Raw genomic sequence first — 14,755 nt, forward strand, 5'->3', positions numbered from 1 at the left:
ACTGGAGTAACTCAACAGGTCTGGCAGCATCTCTGGAGAACATGGATAGGTGGCGTTTCGAGTTGGGACCCTTCCTGTCTTGACTGTCTTGAAACGGTGCAGAATAATATTGCAGCGACAGAAAAACGAGCACATAGTGAAAGTGCAAGTACCACAAGTAAAGGTGCAAGTATCACAACTTTTCCTTCCTAATGTCCTGCTGACTGCCACCTCACTTTTATCTCCTCACTTTATTTTTGCATAAACAAAAGATTTTCTGGTGTTGAGTTACTAATTTTAAAGAAAAACTGAATAAAAACAAGAATTTAAAGATCTGTAATCAAAATAAAACCACATTTTATTGAATTTATTACAAAGTTAAAAGAAAAACACTTTCTGTACATACGGAGAAACAATATGAACAATGTACACTGGCCACACACAAATAAAACATGCTTGGAAATTCATTCCTCGTTTGGTTGTGCTAAATATGTTAGACAATGGTGTCAGTGTGTTGCTCGCCTTTGGGGACATGGTACAACACATTGTTATGATTTTACATTATATGTAACATTCCTGATGAATGGGGATGAATTTCTGGGCAATATACTCACATTTCACAAAAATGATTGAGGAAGCACAACATGTCAGCACAACTATACCAGCAACAATGGACATGTGCTGCACTTCGATCTCCGGGAGTTAAATTCAATGAACAATGAATCATTGCATCACGATAGTGTTTACCTTGACCAGTAACTTGGTTCATTCTGGGAAGTTGATCACTCTGCATTACCATTAGATATGAGAATCATAGTGGTTTAGCACCATTTGTTATGTCGCCTTGCAGGTAATAACTGAAATGAAAACTTGCTTTATTTAGTGCCTTTTATGTTCCATTCAGAATATTCCAAATGACACCCAGCTAAGAAGTGCAGTCACTGTGAAAGCAGCTCAATATCACAATGAAGTCACCCTGAAATGTTATACTCAAGTCCTTGAGCTGGGATGTGAACCAAGAACCTTCTGCTTCAGATGTGAAAATTACACTAACTGAGCCAGAGTTTATATTACTGGAAAAGACACAAAGTACTGGAGTAACTCAGCAGGTCAGGCTGCATCTCTGGAGAGCATGGATGGGTTGGGATCCTTCTTCATACTGATTGTGATGGGGGGCGGAGAGGTAAGCTGGAAAAGAGGTGGGGGGCAGGACACAGCCTTGCAAGTGATAGGTGGATACTGGTGAGGGGGAGGCCTAAATACTCCAATCAAGATACTAATCCAAGGCTGAATGCTGACTAATCATGTTTCTAGGAATGTGCAGATGTTGCTCTCCCTCAGGCAAGGGAGAAGTTACTGGATTTTAATTTTAAAATCTTTGCTATATATTAGAAACTTTCTAGATTTCGAATGATAAGCTTATTCTATTATAGGGGAGATGATTTTGCTTCAGCAAGCTCATTTCAACTCATTTGATTGATTGATTGATTGATTGAAAGATACAGCTTGGAAGCAGGCCCTTCGGCCCATTGAGACAATGCCGTCCATTGATCACCCATTCACACTTCTTCCCACTTCGACATCCACTCCGTACACACTTGGGGTGATGATTACAAAGGCCAAATTAACCTACAAGCCCACATTACTTTGAGACGTGGGAGGAAACCGAAGCACGTGGCCGAAACCCAAGCAATCCCACAGAAACCTGTGCTGACTATACAGGCAGCACCCGAGGACAGGATTGAACCCGGGTCTCTGATCTGTGAGGCAGCATTCTGCTGGTGCGTTTTCTCTCAGATTCAGAGGTTCCACCATTACCAACTCTCACAAGCTTCTGCACGCAGAAACATGCCCCTGAACTCCTGCTCGGGGGTGAATTCTTCATGATAATATGTTTTCTTCTTTTTACATCAACCATAACTTAGAAAATGTTCCCACACATTTAGGTAACATGCTCAGTAGTCAATTGATTAAAATGTATATAGCACATTGATTAGTAGAGGTGTCAGAGGTTATGGGGAGAAAACAGGAGAATGGGGTTAGGAGACAGAGATAGATCAACCATGATTGAATGGCGGAGTAGACTTGATGGGCCGAATGGCCTAATTCTACTCGTATTCCTTATCACATGACCTTATGACACAAATACATCTGCCTTATCACATCTTTGAGCTTTCAGTGGGAAGCTTGTCTTTAAAGCAATATTTACAGCTTGCCTGTAATAATGCCATGTTGACTAAATAATGTTTCAATTTGTGAACTGCAGGGGTAAAAAATGAATGGAATAATTTCTTGGGGAATGGAATAATTTATTTCCCAATTTAATATTGAAAGCAAAGTTTATTCCCTGGTCAGGTAGATTCAGAGTGAAGATTGTGAACTATGGCAGTGATTGGAGTGTCAGTTCCCATGTAGAGTAACAAAGGAGCTTGATGCACCATTATAAACATTATCACACCTCAATCCCACAAATAAAACATGCTGAATTCAAATTGTGACAGTCAAACATAACGAGTATTAAATTGGCTTTCTAGTTATTGTAATACGTGCATACCCATTAATAGCATACCTGGTGCAAATATCCATGAGCAAAGAGACAGTATCCAGAATATTGTCCACACTCCTATTATTTCAATACTTTTGTGGCTGGGGAGGGGGGAGATTATATTTGTATAGGACTACAAAAAACTGGAATTTCACCATCTCGCGAAGATTGCAATCTGAAAAGTTATAACATTGTGTTTGTTTCTTGCCAGTCTTCGGAGGGATGTTTCTCAGTCGGTTAACCTCCATACAATGTCACCTCAGTGCTGTAACCTCAGAACCTGTCTGCCGTTGTGCCACTGGTGTGACCACAGGCCAGGACTCGAATAGGCAGCCCAGTTGTTCAGATGATGACAAATCACCCATTCCCTCAATATGTTTGCTATGATGGCCTTCCTTTCGGATTTTTATAAAGTCATAGCGCATGATAAATGAGCAGTGAAGAAATTCCCTCATTAAAACATCACCTCTTCACAGCTGCCATAGTCACTCTCCATTAGATCAGAGTCTTCGTAACAAGTGGGGACTACCAGGTGAGGAGTCATGCCCTGCGCGTGCATGGGCCCGCACTCTGCGTAGGAGGGCTGGGCGACACTGAGACGGACGTGAACCTTCTGGTAGCCAGGCTGCAGGACCATGCCCGGTGCCTGGGCCTTCAGCAGCTCTGCCGGGTAGTAGCTGATGGCCGTGTACTCGTTCTGGCAGCGGGACGGCAGTAAAGGCATCGGGTTGCCATCGGGATAGTCCTCCAGCCTTTGGTCATTGTACTGTGGAGGCAGCGGTGCCCGCTTGCCCCATTTGGGGTGGTGGTCCAGCGGGAAGGGGAAGCCATCGAACGAGTCGAAGCGCTCGCTGCCCACCGGCCGTGGGTGATCCTCCTCCATTCCTTCATAACATGGGCATTCCTGTGGTCTTGAGAGCTGGGGCTGAGGAGCCCAGACTGGAGGGTCACCGTGGTAGACTGAAATATCAAACAAAAGTGAAAATAAATTATAATGTGCTTATTATACCTCCACACAAATAATCACCAGGCATTTCCAAAAGAAACCACAGCCTCTGAAGAAAGGCCCCATCCCAAAATGTCACCTATCTATGTCCTGCAGAGATGCTGCCTAATCTGCTGTGATTCTCCAGAACTTTGTGTCCTACAAAGATTCCAACATCTTCTTGTCATTGTGTCCACACCATATGCAGCCTTTTGCATGTTGTTACATAGTTTTTCAGCGTACCAACATAAACAGATCCACCAGCCCACTATGTCCATGTTGACATTTTTGTCCATCCACACACCCCTTCCCCTAGATTCCTTCCTCTGGCTTCACAATATGCACTTCTTCTATCCTTATCTCACACCTTCTCATCTCTTTTTTCCCCCCCAATCATATGCCTATCAAAACCCCCTTCTCGTGTATCCACATATAACTCAGCCTGAGGAAGGGTCCCGACCCGAAACGTCGCCTATCCATGTTCCCCAGGGATGCTGCCTGAACCGCTTTTTCTCCAGCACGTTGTCTCTTTTTTTGTGAACTGTCAGCTGCAATTCCTTGTATATCCTTTATACACTCATATTGGCTCAGTGTACATTATTCTACTGAGATAGGTCTGGCAGATAGGCTGGTCCTACACCCTTACTGTTAGCAACTCAGTACACAGATCAAGATGCTTAATATGCTGATATCTGCCCCTTTTAAGCCATTTCCGATTGTTCTATCATAGATATTTTCAATGTTCTAAACACTACCCCCACTTTACTAGTTGCAACAAAGAGGCTCTAAAGACACCCGAAACAGTGAATGTGTCTCTTTCCACGGATGCTGCTTGACTTGCTGAGTTTCTGCAGCACTTTGCACTTTCATGTCAGACCACAGTCTGTTCGAATTGGCGGAACTCAGTGGGTCAGGCGGCACCTGCGGAGGGAACGGACCAGGAGCCGCCCCAGGCCAGGGGCACCCCCCCCCCCAACAGGAAGGAACAGCAGATGCAGCCGTCCCCACAAAACGCCAAATGATACCGGGAATCCCAAGGCGAGAGGGTGAGAGCAAGAGAGAGATGAGATGGGGAGCGGGAGAGGGAGCACCGCGAGTGAGAGAGGGAGGGAGGGAGGGAGAGAGCGAAAGAGGGAGAGACACAGCGAGAGAGGGAGAGAGAGCGAGGGATGGAGGGAGAGAGAGAGGGACGGAGAGAGAAAGCGAGAGAAAGGGAGCGAGAAAGAATGAGAGACAGGGAGACCCCAGCACCCCAACCCCAAGCACCGCGGCAGACCAACGCCCACAAAAACAGTCATCCAGATCTTGAAACCCAAAACACCAATAGATTTAATCTGTTACCATCCCCAGAGATACAGCATGAACTCCTACATCCCTGCATTATCCAAGCAGCACGAGCCCAAGTCAACCTCACCGGGCCACCACCCCTCCATTGGTGAGAGGCATGGCAACGAAACAGGAAGTTGGGCCACTCCTGGCTGCTCCCACCTGCCCGCTGCACCTTGTTGTTACGATTATCTATGGTCGATTTTGCGTTGTTAAATACGGACTTTTAAAAAAATCCATATTGAACAACGCAAAACCGTACATCCGTATTCTTATCGCATTTCCGTACAAAATTCGTACTACTCCACAGCTCTGATATAGTGATAGTCATTGAGATACAGCATGGAAACAGGCCCTTCGGCCCACTGAGACCACGCCGCCCATCTATCTTCTGTTCACACTAGTTCTATGTTATCCCACTATATCCTACAAACCGGCACGTCTTTGGGATGTGGAAGAAAACTGGAGCACCGGAAGAAACCCATGCTGTCACAGGGAGAACGTGCAAACTCCACTAGGGCAACACCGGAAGTCAGGATTGAACCCAGGTCTCCGTCGCTGTGAGGCAGCAGTTCTCTGCGAGAACAAAATTGTTCTACGATACGATGTGATGTGACACGATAGAACTTGGGTTATCACGATAGATATGGATAGTTATATGGATGGGAAAGGAATGGAGGGTTATGGTCTGAGCGCAGGTATATGGGACTAGGGGAGATTATGTGTTCGGCACGGACTAGAAGGGTCGAGATGGCCTGTTTCCGTGCTGTAATTGTTATATGGTTATATGGTTAACTTTATTTATCCCAGGAGGGAAATTGATCTGAGATAAATAAAGTTCTATCCTATTGTATCACATCGTATCGTAGAACAACTTTGATCTCGCAGACAACTGCTGCCTCACAGCGATGGAGACCCGAGTTCAATCCTGACCACAGATGCTCCCCATGTGGAGTTTGCACATTCTCCCTTTGACTGCACGGGCTTCCACTTCTGACCAGTTTTGTGTGTTGCTGACCCATTTCCCAGAGGACAAACTTCATCAGCTCAATGCACATCTGTTGAGTTGCTGAGATCCTCTACTGCTAATTTCACTTTCTCTCCTATACTCCTGAACCACTAAATCCGACTGCACGATTCCGGGGTTTATGTTCACCCTCTCCAACATAACAAAACCTGTTCTATCCATTCACACGTTACCACGTGTTTCTTTTGTTAATGTGATTTATTTCACTGTGCGTCCTATTGCCTAATGTCATTGTTGCTTGTGCTGCTTCTCCACCCAACCACTTTACGGCTCATTGTATCTCCTGTGTATGTATTTGCATTCCTTCATTTGCAGAATCAGCCCAATATGAAGCACAGAAAGAAAGAGACACAAGAGACTGCAGATGCTGGAATCTGAAGCAAACAACAAACTGCTGGAGGACAAAAAAGAAGCATTCGGTCTATTGTGTCTGTGATAGCTCTTTAATGGAGCAATTTGTCCTACTCAAGTCGGAAGTAAAAACAGACCATACAGTACCTCAGTGCAATAAGATGAAGGTTTATAGCAAAGATCCTATAGCAAGCAAGATAGACCACTCCTTCTAAATGCAATGGGCTGACGTGTAGTACGCAACGGGGCGGAACGTGGGCCTTTTTTTCATCCATTTCAGTAACCGGACCTGACCCGACCGGACTCGCAGTGTAATCAGCATTGCGGGGGAACAGCTTGCGTTAATAAATTATAATTCTGAAAATGAGGAGAAGATTTTTCCCAAATAAACTTTATTTTTGCGAGGATGTTTCCGTAACCGGCTTCCGTCTCCGCACTAGTATCCTATGCGATCTTTGGTGCGGAGGCGGAAGCCGGTTACGGAAATGGGGCCAAAAATTACCCATGAATCTGCCCCATGACCGTACTATGTCTTTTTCGTCGAGTGATCTATCTTGCTTGCTATAGGATCTTTGGTTTATAGAAGCTACAGCACAGACACAGGTCCTTCGGCCCTACTCATCCATGCCGACCAATTAGCCTGACCGGGCTAGTCCCACTTGCCTCCCTATGCCCACATTCTTCAAAACTATTCCTACCCATGTACCTTTCCAAGCATTGATTAGTAGGGGTGTCAGGGGTTATGGGGAGAAGGTGGGAGAATGGGGTTAGGAGGGGAACTTATGCCTTTAAAATGTCATAATTGTATCTGTCTCTACCACTTCTGGGGTGGCACAGTGGCACAGTGGCACAGAATAGAAGGCTACTCCTCACAGTTCCAGAGATCCAGGTTCTCTCTGGGACCATGTCTTTTTGGTGCTCTGGTTTCTTCCTCCCTCCAAACACCCCGCACCTCCCTCTCTCCACATCCCAAGGATTAATTTATTACATGATTGCGGATCCACTTCTGTGAGCAGCACACAGAGTGTCTCCTGGCTTGGGCGCCATCTTGGATCAATTTGCCTCTGTAAATTGTTCTAATGTGAAGATGACCAGCAGAATTTGGGTGGAGTTGGATTGATTTGATTGAAATGTACAACATGGAAGCTGGCCACTTGGTCCAGCAGGTCCTCCTGAAATGTGGGAGAAAACCCACGCGGTCACAGGGAGAATGTGCAATCTCCACACAGATAGCACCTGATCAAATCTGTGTCTCTGGCTCTTTGAAGCAGCAGTTCTACCAGCTGTGCCATCTGAACCATCTCCTAGTGCTGATAAATATCAACCTGTTACAAATTGCTATAAATCCTACGCTGGCCTTAATTGTTTCCAGCATTCTTCTGTTGCAATAATCTATACAAAATAGTTCGAATTGTTGGCAGTTGTCTGTTGTGTTCAAATTTCTTGTGTCCGAAGAGGGTCCTGACCTAAAACGGCACCTATCCATGTTCCCGACAGATGCTGCCTGACTTGTTGAGTTACTCCAGCACTTTGTGTTCAATGCAAGACGTTAGAATCTGCAGTTCCTTGTGTCTCCATTTATCTTATCTCTGTTTTGATGAGCAACCCCCTTATTTCTAAGCAGAGACCCTTAGTTCTAGGTTCTCCTCTAGGAGGGAACATCCTCTACATGTCCACCAAATTAAGATACATGAATATCTTATGTATTTCATTCTTAGTCACTCCTTACTCTTTCAAATTCCAGTGGATACAAACTCAATCTTACCAATCTTTCCTCAGAAGTCAATCTATCCATTCCATCTATAGTGGATGGAAAAAGTCTAGAGCCTAGTTTGTGCTGAATTACTTGCCCACAGACATGGTGGGCCAGTGATCCACTGTTGTCCCTGGTGTCCATAAGCAAATGGTAGGGGGGTGGGCTAGTCCGACAGACCGGTTATGCCGAATTGGACCGCATTGCCTTTTACAATTCAGAACTGACAGGCCCATTAATAACGTCTCTTATAGAGCCTTCCAACAAACTTAAGTTCCTTAAGCTAACGACTCTGTTGTGCCTTGTGGGAATCATGAACCACATCTGCACTGTCCTACATTTGTAACCAAATCACTTCCTAAGAACAATAAAAGAAAACAAATGCTGGAGCAACTCAGAAGGTCTGGCGGCATCACTGGAAAGAATGGTTAGGTGACATTTTGGGTCGGGAACCTTCTTCTAACTGATTGTGGGGGGGGGGGGAGAGAAGAAAGCTGAAAGAAAGGAGGGGTAGGACAAAATCTGGCCGGTAATAGGATGACAGGGTCTGAAGAAGGGTCTCGACCCGAAACGTCGCCCATTCCTTCTCTCCAGAGATGCTGTCTCACCCGTTGAGTTACTCCAGCATTTTGTGTCTACCTTCGATTTAAACCAGCATCTGCAGTTCCTTGTATCCCTCTTCGGAACATTTTGCTACTGGTTATTTTCTTTGTTCAATTTCTAGAATGTTTATATAATTTAATACCCTACTATAATGTCCGATTTATTTTCTGCCTTAAATAGTTTGTTTAATATTCACTCTGTGATTCTTTCTTTACAATTTTGTTTCCACTTTATTTTTTCTTGTTCCTTTGCTTTAAATAAGGCTTTTCCATTCAAACAGTTGATGAAGGGAGGTTCTGACTCGGCGACAGGACCTGACCTGCGAGGCAGCTAACACTGAGACAGCAGTGCCGCGGGGAGTGTAATAATGGCGGAGAAACAATTAAAGGAATTGTCAACAAATATTCATGTTGTTGCAAGTGCCCCGTGGCTCCGGCATTTATCGTGCTGCTGTGTCACACACATTAGGGAGGCCCCAAAGTTAGGCTTCTGGCCTCACCAGCCGTCTCAGTACTAACAGAAGCAAATCGTTCTCGACCTAAGGCTCTGCTTGAAAAGGAGAGACTGACTTAGCAGTCACGTGCAAGTCTTTTAACTGCCTAATGAACAAGGATTACAAGAGAAGATACAGTATCCTTTTTCAGTATGGGATTCAATATGTTTCCTACATTAGACTGCAGGGTCTGAAGAAGGGTCTCGACCCAAAACGTCACCCATTCCTTCTCTCCAGAAATACTGCCTGTCCCATTGAGTTACTCCAGCTTTTTGTGTCTATCCTACATTAGTCTGATGGTTATATATTTAAAGTAGTTTGTTTGGCTGGTAAGAGCTTTGGGATGTTTCAAAAGATGTATATAAATGCAAACCTTTCCAATCTACTTTATCCTCCTGGAAGAGATATTTTTCTGAATAAAATATCCCTTATTTACCTCACCCAATAGATGATTAGGCAGAGTTCTAGTCATTACGTAACTCTGACACCAAGATAACAAACTGGGGGGGGGGGAATCTATATCTGCAGAAAGAGGATGGCTATGAATTTGTTTTAGATTGAAGAAGCAGTTTTAATGGCAGGACTGCATTTCCTCTATTACTCTTGGGAAGGTAATCATGAACCACAGCAGTCCTTCTGGTATAGGTCCTTCCACAAACCTCTTAGAATAACATAGAACAGTGCAGAACAGCCAACAAGCCCTATGGCCAACAATGTTCGTATCAAACATGATGCCAAGTAAAACTAATATCCTCTGCCTACATGTGATCAATATCCAGATCTAAAAGCCTCTTAAATGCCCCTATCGTATATTTCTCCACCACCACCCCTGGCAGCGCGTTCCAGACCCTCACCACTCACTCTGTAAAAAAAAAAATAGCATCACACATTTTCTTTAATCTTTTTACCTCTCCCTTTAAAGCTACAGCTTCTAGTCTTTGACCTTTCCACCCTTGGAAAAGGGTTCTGACTTTCTATTCTATCTATATCTCTCATAATTTTATATGTCTGGTGGGAATTTTAGGATTTGAACCCATCACCACTATGAAGGGTGATATACTGCTAATTCAGGGTGCCTTCATATGCAGGTGCTGGTATTATTATGTATCTTTCATCCTTATCTTTCTTGAGAAATTTGGAGCTGCTGTCAAAGTAGCTTGGGTGAGAAACACTGGTGAATTTATCAAATGGTGCACCGTGCTGTCTGAATACTGGTGTTGGAAGTAGTGAATATCAATCAGCTCCAAACCAATGGAGTAAGTAATATGTCCAACAGGATACATTTTGGGTCGCAAGGGTGAAAATTAATCCCATTATCCTCCGGATCAAAAGCTAATTGTGGGCACTGCAAGTCCAGCTGACCTCCCCACCATCAAAGGGATTTACCGGAGTCGCTGCCTCAAAAAGGCAGCCAGCATCATCAGAGACCCACACCACCCTGGCCACAATCTCATTTCACTCCTGCCATCGGGAAGAAGGTACAGGAGCCTGAAAACTGTAAGGTTCAGAAACAGCTTCTTCCCTACAGCCATTAGGCTATTAAAAACTACAACCTCAAATAAGCTCTGAACTACAATAGACTATTATTGCACTACTATTGTATGTTTGTTGTGTGTGCGTATGTGTGTGAGTGTATATGTATGTATATATATAGATATGTGTGTGTATTTGTGAGTATGTGTATATACACACTGGACTTTGTGTTTCTCTCTCATTAATCAGATTGTTTACAGTGTACTATGTTTACAGATTCTGTTGTGCTGCAGCAAGTAAGAATGTCATTGTTCTACCTGGGACATAGGATAATAAAACACTCTTGACTCTCTTGACTGTTAATAGATTTTCCTTCACTTGCAGAGATCAGTGGCATTGAATCTGGCTACAATTCAATGCTGCTTTGGGAACATTTTCTGCAGGTTGGGACAGGTTGACCAGAAGCCATAAAGGCCTTAAAGGCCTCCCAGGAATGCCATTCTAGGACACGATACAGACTTTAAAAGTTGAATTTGCTTCATAAAAATTGGATTTGGAAAACTATTTTATTTGAGCTTTATTTGAACTTGAGCAAAGGAATGGTGCACCATTTAAATTCTGACATTATACAGATTGATCCATCCTATTAGATTGCCTTATGAGCAAACAAAGCAAGAATTTGACACTTTCAAGCATATGGTTCCCTTTCATGCTTTTATTAATACTTATTTTCAGGAAATGCTTATGTTAGCAAGACCACACCTAATGGCATCTCCATGGCATCTTAAGAAACTGGTGAGATGCTTCCTTCATGATCCATTACAATTCATGAATTAATGTTGCTCCAGCAATTAAGACAGGAAGGAGGTGCTCTCACACCTTCTGTTCTTATCTCTGGCTTTTGTTCCAACCAAAGATAGACACAAAAAGCTGGAGTAACTCAGCGGGATAGGCAGTATTTCTGGAGAGAAGGAATGGGGGACGTTTTGGGTCGAGACCCTTCTTCAGATTGCCTGCTTAACAATCAATACCCCTCTGTCTATTACCTGCCATGTTTTGTCCTGCCTCTCCTCTTTTCCAGTCCCCCCCCCCCCCCAATCCCCCCCCCCCAACCACACACAATCAGTCTGTCGAGGGTCTTGACCCAAAATGTCACCTATCGATATTCTCCAGTGATGATGCCTGAACTGTTGAATTACTCCAGCACTTTGTGTCCCTTTTAGGAAATGCTACATTATTGGCTTAGAAATGACACTGAACATTTAAACCCACTCAATACCAATTGGGGTATTAAAGCCATTTTGCTGATCTATTGCAAGCTGTGCATTTAGGAAATTCAGCATATACATGGCATCAATCCTGGAATTGTCCTGATCTACTCAGATCATTTGGTTAGAAAGGAACTGCAGATGCTGGTTTATACTGAAGACAGACACAAAGTGCTGAAGTAAGTCAGCAGGCCAGGCACCATCTCTGGAGAAAAAGGATGGGTGACATTTTGGGTCAGGACCCTGCTTCAGACTGAAAATGGAAGGGAGGGAACTGGAGGTAAGAAAAAGTCAGAACAAATAAGGGCTGCAACAGATGACCAAGGAATGGTGAAGGCCATAATGGCCCATTGTTGGCTGTGGAAGAGGTAATAACAAAGGGGTACATTGATGCGAACAGTGGAACTAGTAGGATGACTAGGGTGGGGGAGGGGGGGAAGAGAGGGAATGCAGGGGTTGTGTGAAATTAGAGAAATCAAATTTCATAGCACACTGGTTCAATTCACTGGTCTGATAAAAATTAAATCAGAGATTATTAAACATATAATTTGTTCCCAATAGAAAGAACACAAAGGAGGAACTGAATGCTCTTACCTTCATACTCGCACTCCCAGGTGGTTTTGGGGATGGACTCGTTGTCTGAGCTGGATGAAGGAGGTGGGGGGAGGTTGGGTGCCACACTGCACACCACCGTCGGCCTGCCCTTGCAGTGGGACGGTGTGAAGGAGTTGAGCTCTGGTTGTCCCTGGCATCCGAATCCTCGGTAGGGATCTTTGTTTAAGTCGTAAGTGGAGCCCTTGAGGATATTGAGCGGGATGAGTGCTAATGAATGTGTCTCACAGCAAGGAGGGATCTTGACGGATTCGCTCTTGGAGAGCTCGTTGCTGCCGAGGACACTCAGCATGGGCTGCTTCTTCTTGCCGCACTTGAACTTACGGAAGATGACAAACAGAGCGACTAAGATGCAGACTGCCAGGATAGCCATTGCTATCTCAATGATTTCGTACTTGCTGATCAGCAGTGGAGAACTGCGCAACGGTTCCTTCACCGAAACCTCACACAAAGTGCCGGAGTATCCAGGCACGCAGCTGCAGTTAAAGGAACCATGCATGTTCTCACAGCTCCCATTGTGCATGCAAGGGTGCTTCAGACATTCATCCAAATCCTCGTCGCATCTGGAAGTTGAAAGCAAGCAACTGTTAGGAGCTTTCATGGAGGTGAAACACTTGAATTGATCGATTGATTGAAAGATTGAAAGATACAGCATGGAAACATGTCATACTGCCCATCGAGTCCATGCCAACCATCTATCACCCATTCACACTGGTTCTATGTTACAGAGCTGCCAAGTTTTGTCAGAGCTTTCAGTATTCTAGTACCTGAAAATCAGTTTTTTGCTGAGGAAATCAGTATTTCTACGTGGTGCATATACATGTAAGAGTACAAGAATGCATAACTTTGTACCAATTAACATGTCTTCTACGCACCTTACTTGACAGTGCATTCATTGCCATCTCTTTGTATACTGATCTTTGAACGGCTGCTTCCTGCTTTTAGCACCAGATGATGATGTAGAAGCCATTTTGGAAGCCTCTCTCTCCCTCCCCACCCTCTCTCGTTAGGAGACTACACAACCCATAAAAAAACACCCGACCGAGGCGCGACGCGCCGAGGGGCCGGGTAAGAAGAGAGGAACAACAGCATGAACAACCACCCCTCCTCTCCCTCCTTCGTCCCTTCTCCATCCCCTTCCCTCTCTCCCCACGCCTTACACTCTTCTCCATCCCTCCCTCTCTCCACCCCTCCCTCTCTCCACCCCTTCCACTCTCCATCCCTCCCTCTCTCCATCCCTCCTTCTCTCCCCCTTGAGCCCACCCACCGTTCTGTAAAATCAAGGCCAATCCCAATGTAACTGCAATCCCACTGGTAACCTTTCACCACTAGTCTTATCCAGAATTCTACCACTGCCTGAAAAATAATCAAAGGCTCAAAGAGAATTCAAAAGACTCATTGTTATACGAGAAATTTCCTGAACAGTCTGTGACCCACAGTGCTGTGGCCATAGTGCTATGTGTAAAGCCCATAGCGCTATGTTTAAAGCTCATAACGCTCCTTCCGGTAGCGCTATACTTAGAACCCACAGCGCACAGCTCTTCGTTTCAATTTCCACGCATTAAACTGACAGCACGCTGTTTAAACCTGGAACGGGGCAGGCAGTGACTGGAGAGAAGGAATGGGTGACGTTTCTGGTCGAGACCCTTCTTCAGACTGAGCTGAACTCCGTATTAAACAACACAAAATCGTACATCAGTATTCTTATCGCATTTCCGTACAAAATACAGGAAATCCGTGCTACTTGGCAGCTCTGATGTTATCACATTTTCACCTCCATTCCCCACACACCAGGGGCAACTTATAGAGGGTAAGCAAACTTCAAACCCACACATCTTTGGAATGTGGGTGGAAACCCACGTGGTCACAGGGGGGGGACGTGGAAACTCCACACAGACAGCACCCGAGGTGAGGATTGAACCCGGGTCTCTGGCATTGGCACTGTGAGGTGGCAGTTCTATGAGGTGTGCCACTGTGGTGCCCTGCGCCATTGTACCACCACAGTTTCTATTTAAAATCACCATTTTGAAACAGGCAAAGTCGTGGTCAACCTTGAATCCTACTACAGATGGTTCAGCAAAGAAAAACGGATCAGGATTTAAACTCTTCACTGTCTCATCATAACTGCTGTTTTGTGTTGTGGGAGCACGGAAAGCTTTGCAAGAGAATGCAATAATGATTATTTGTCATATGCCCGGATATGAACAGGAACATTGAAATTCTTACTTGCTGCCGTTTTACAGGCACATTAGATAACAAAAATATATAATAAATTTTCAACTATTCTAAGTAAACTAGACCATGATGGTGCAAAGACCAAAGTATGTAGAGCAAACATCG

At 44.5% G+C, this 14,755-nt stretch overlaps 1 protein-coding gene across 1 annotated transcript in view; it reads right to left on the reverse strand.

Annotated features, from left to right (window-relative positions):
- Nucleotides 1–314: 314 nt before the first annotated feature.
- The window catches only part of LOC116978624 (protocadherin Fat 1-like), a 157,748-nt gene continuing 143,307 nt past the window's right edge, over nt 315–14,755 (reverse strand). Inside the window, exons 23-24 of the mRNA XM_033029910.1 lie at nt 12,398–12,978; nt 315–3,484 (exon numbers count right to left, since the gene is read on the reverse strand). Coding sequence (XP_032885801.1) covers nt 2,979–3,484; nt 12,398–12,978 — 1,087 coding nt within the window. The 3' untranslated portion in view covers nt 315–2,978. The remainder of the gene's footprint in view (nt 3,485–12,397; nt 12,979–14,755) is intronic.

The sequence above is a fragment of the Amblyraja radiata genome, chromosome 11 (genome assembly GCF_010909765.2).
Source record: "Amblyraja radiata isolate CabotCenter1 chromosome 11, sAmbRad1.1.pri, whole genome shotgun sequence".
Classification (NCBI taxonomy): Eukaryota; Metazoa; Chordata; class Chondrichthyes; order Rajiformes; family Rajidae; genus Amblyraja; species Amblyraja radiata.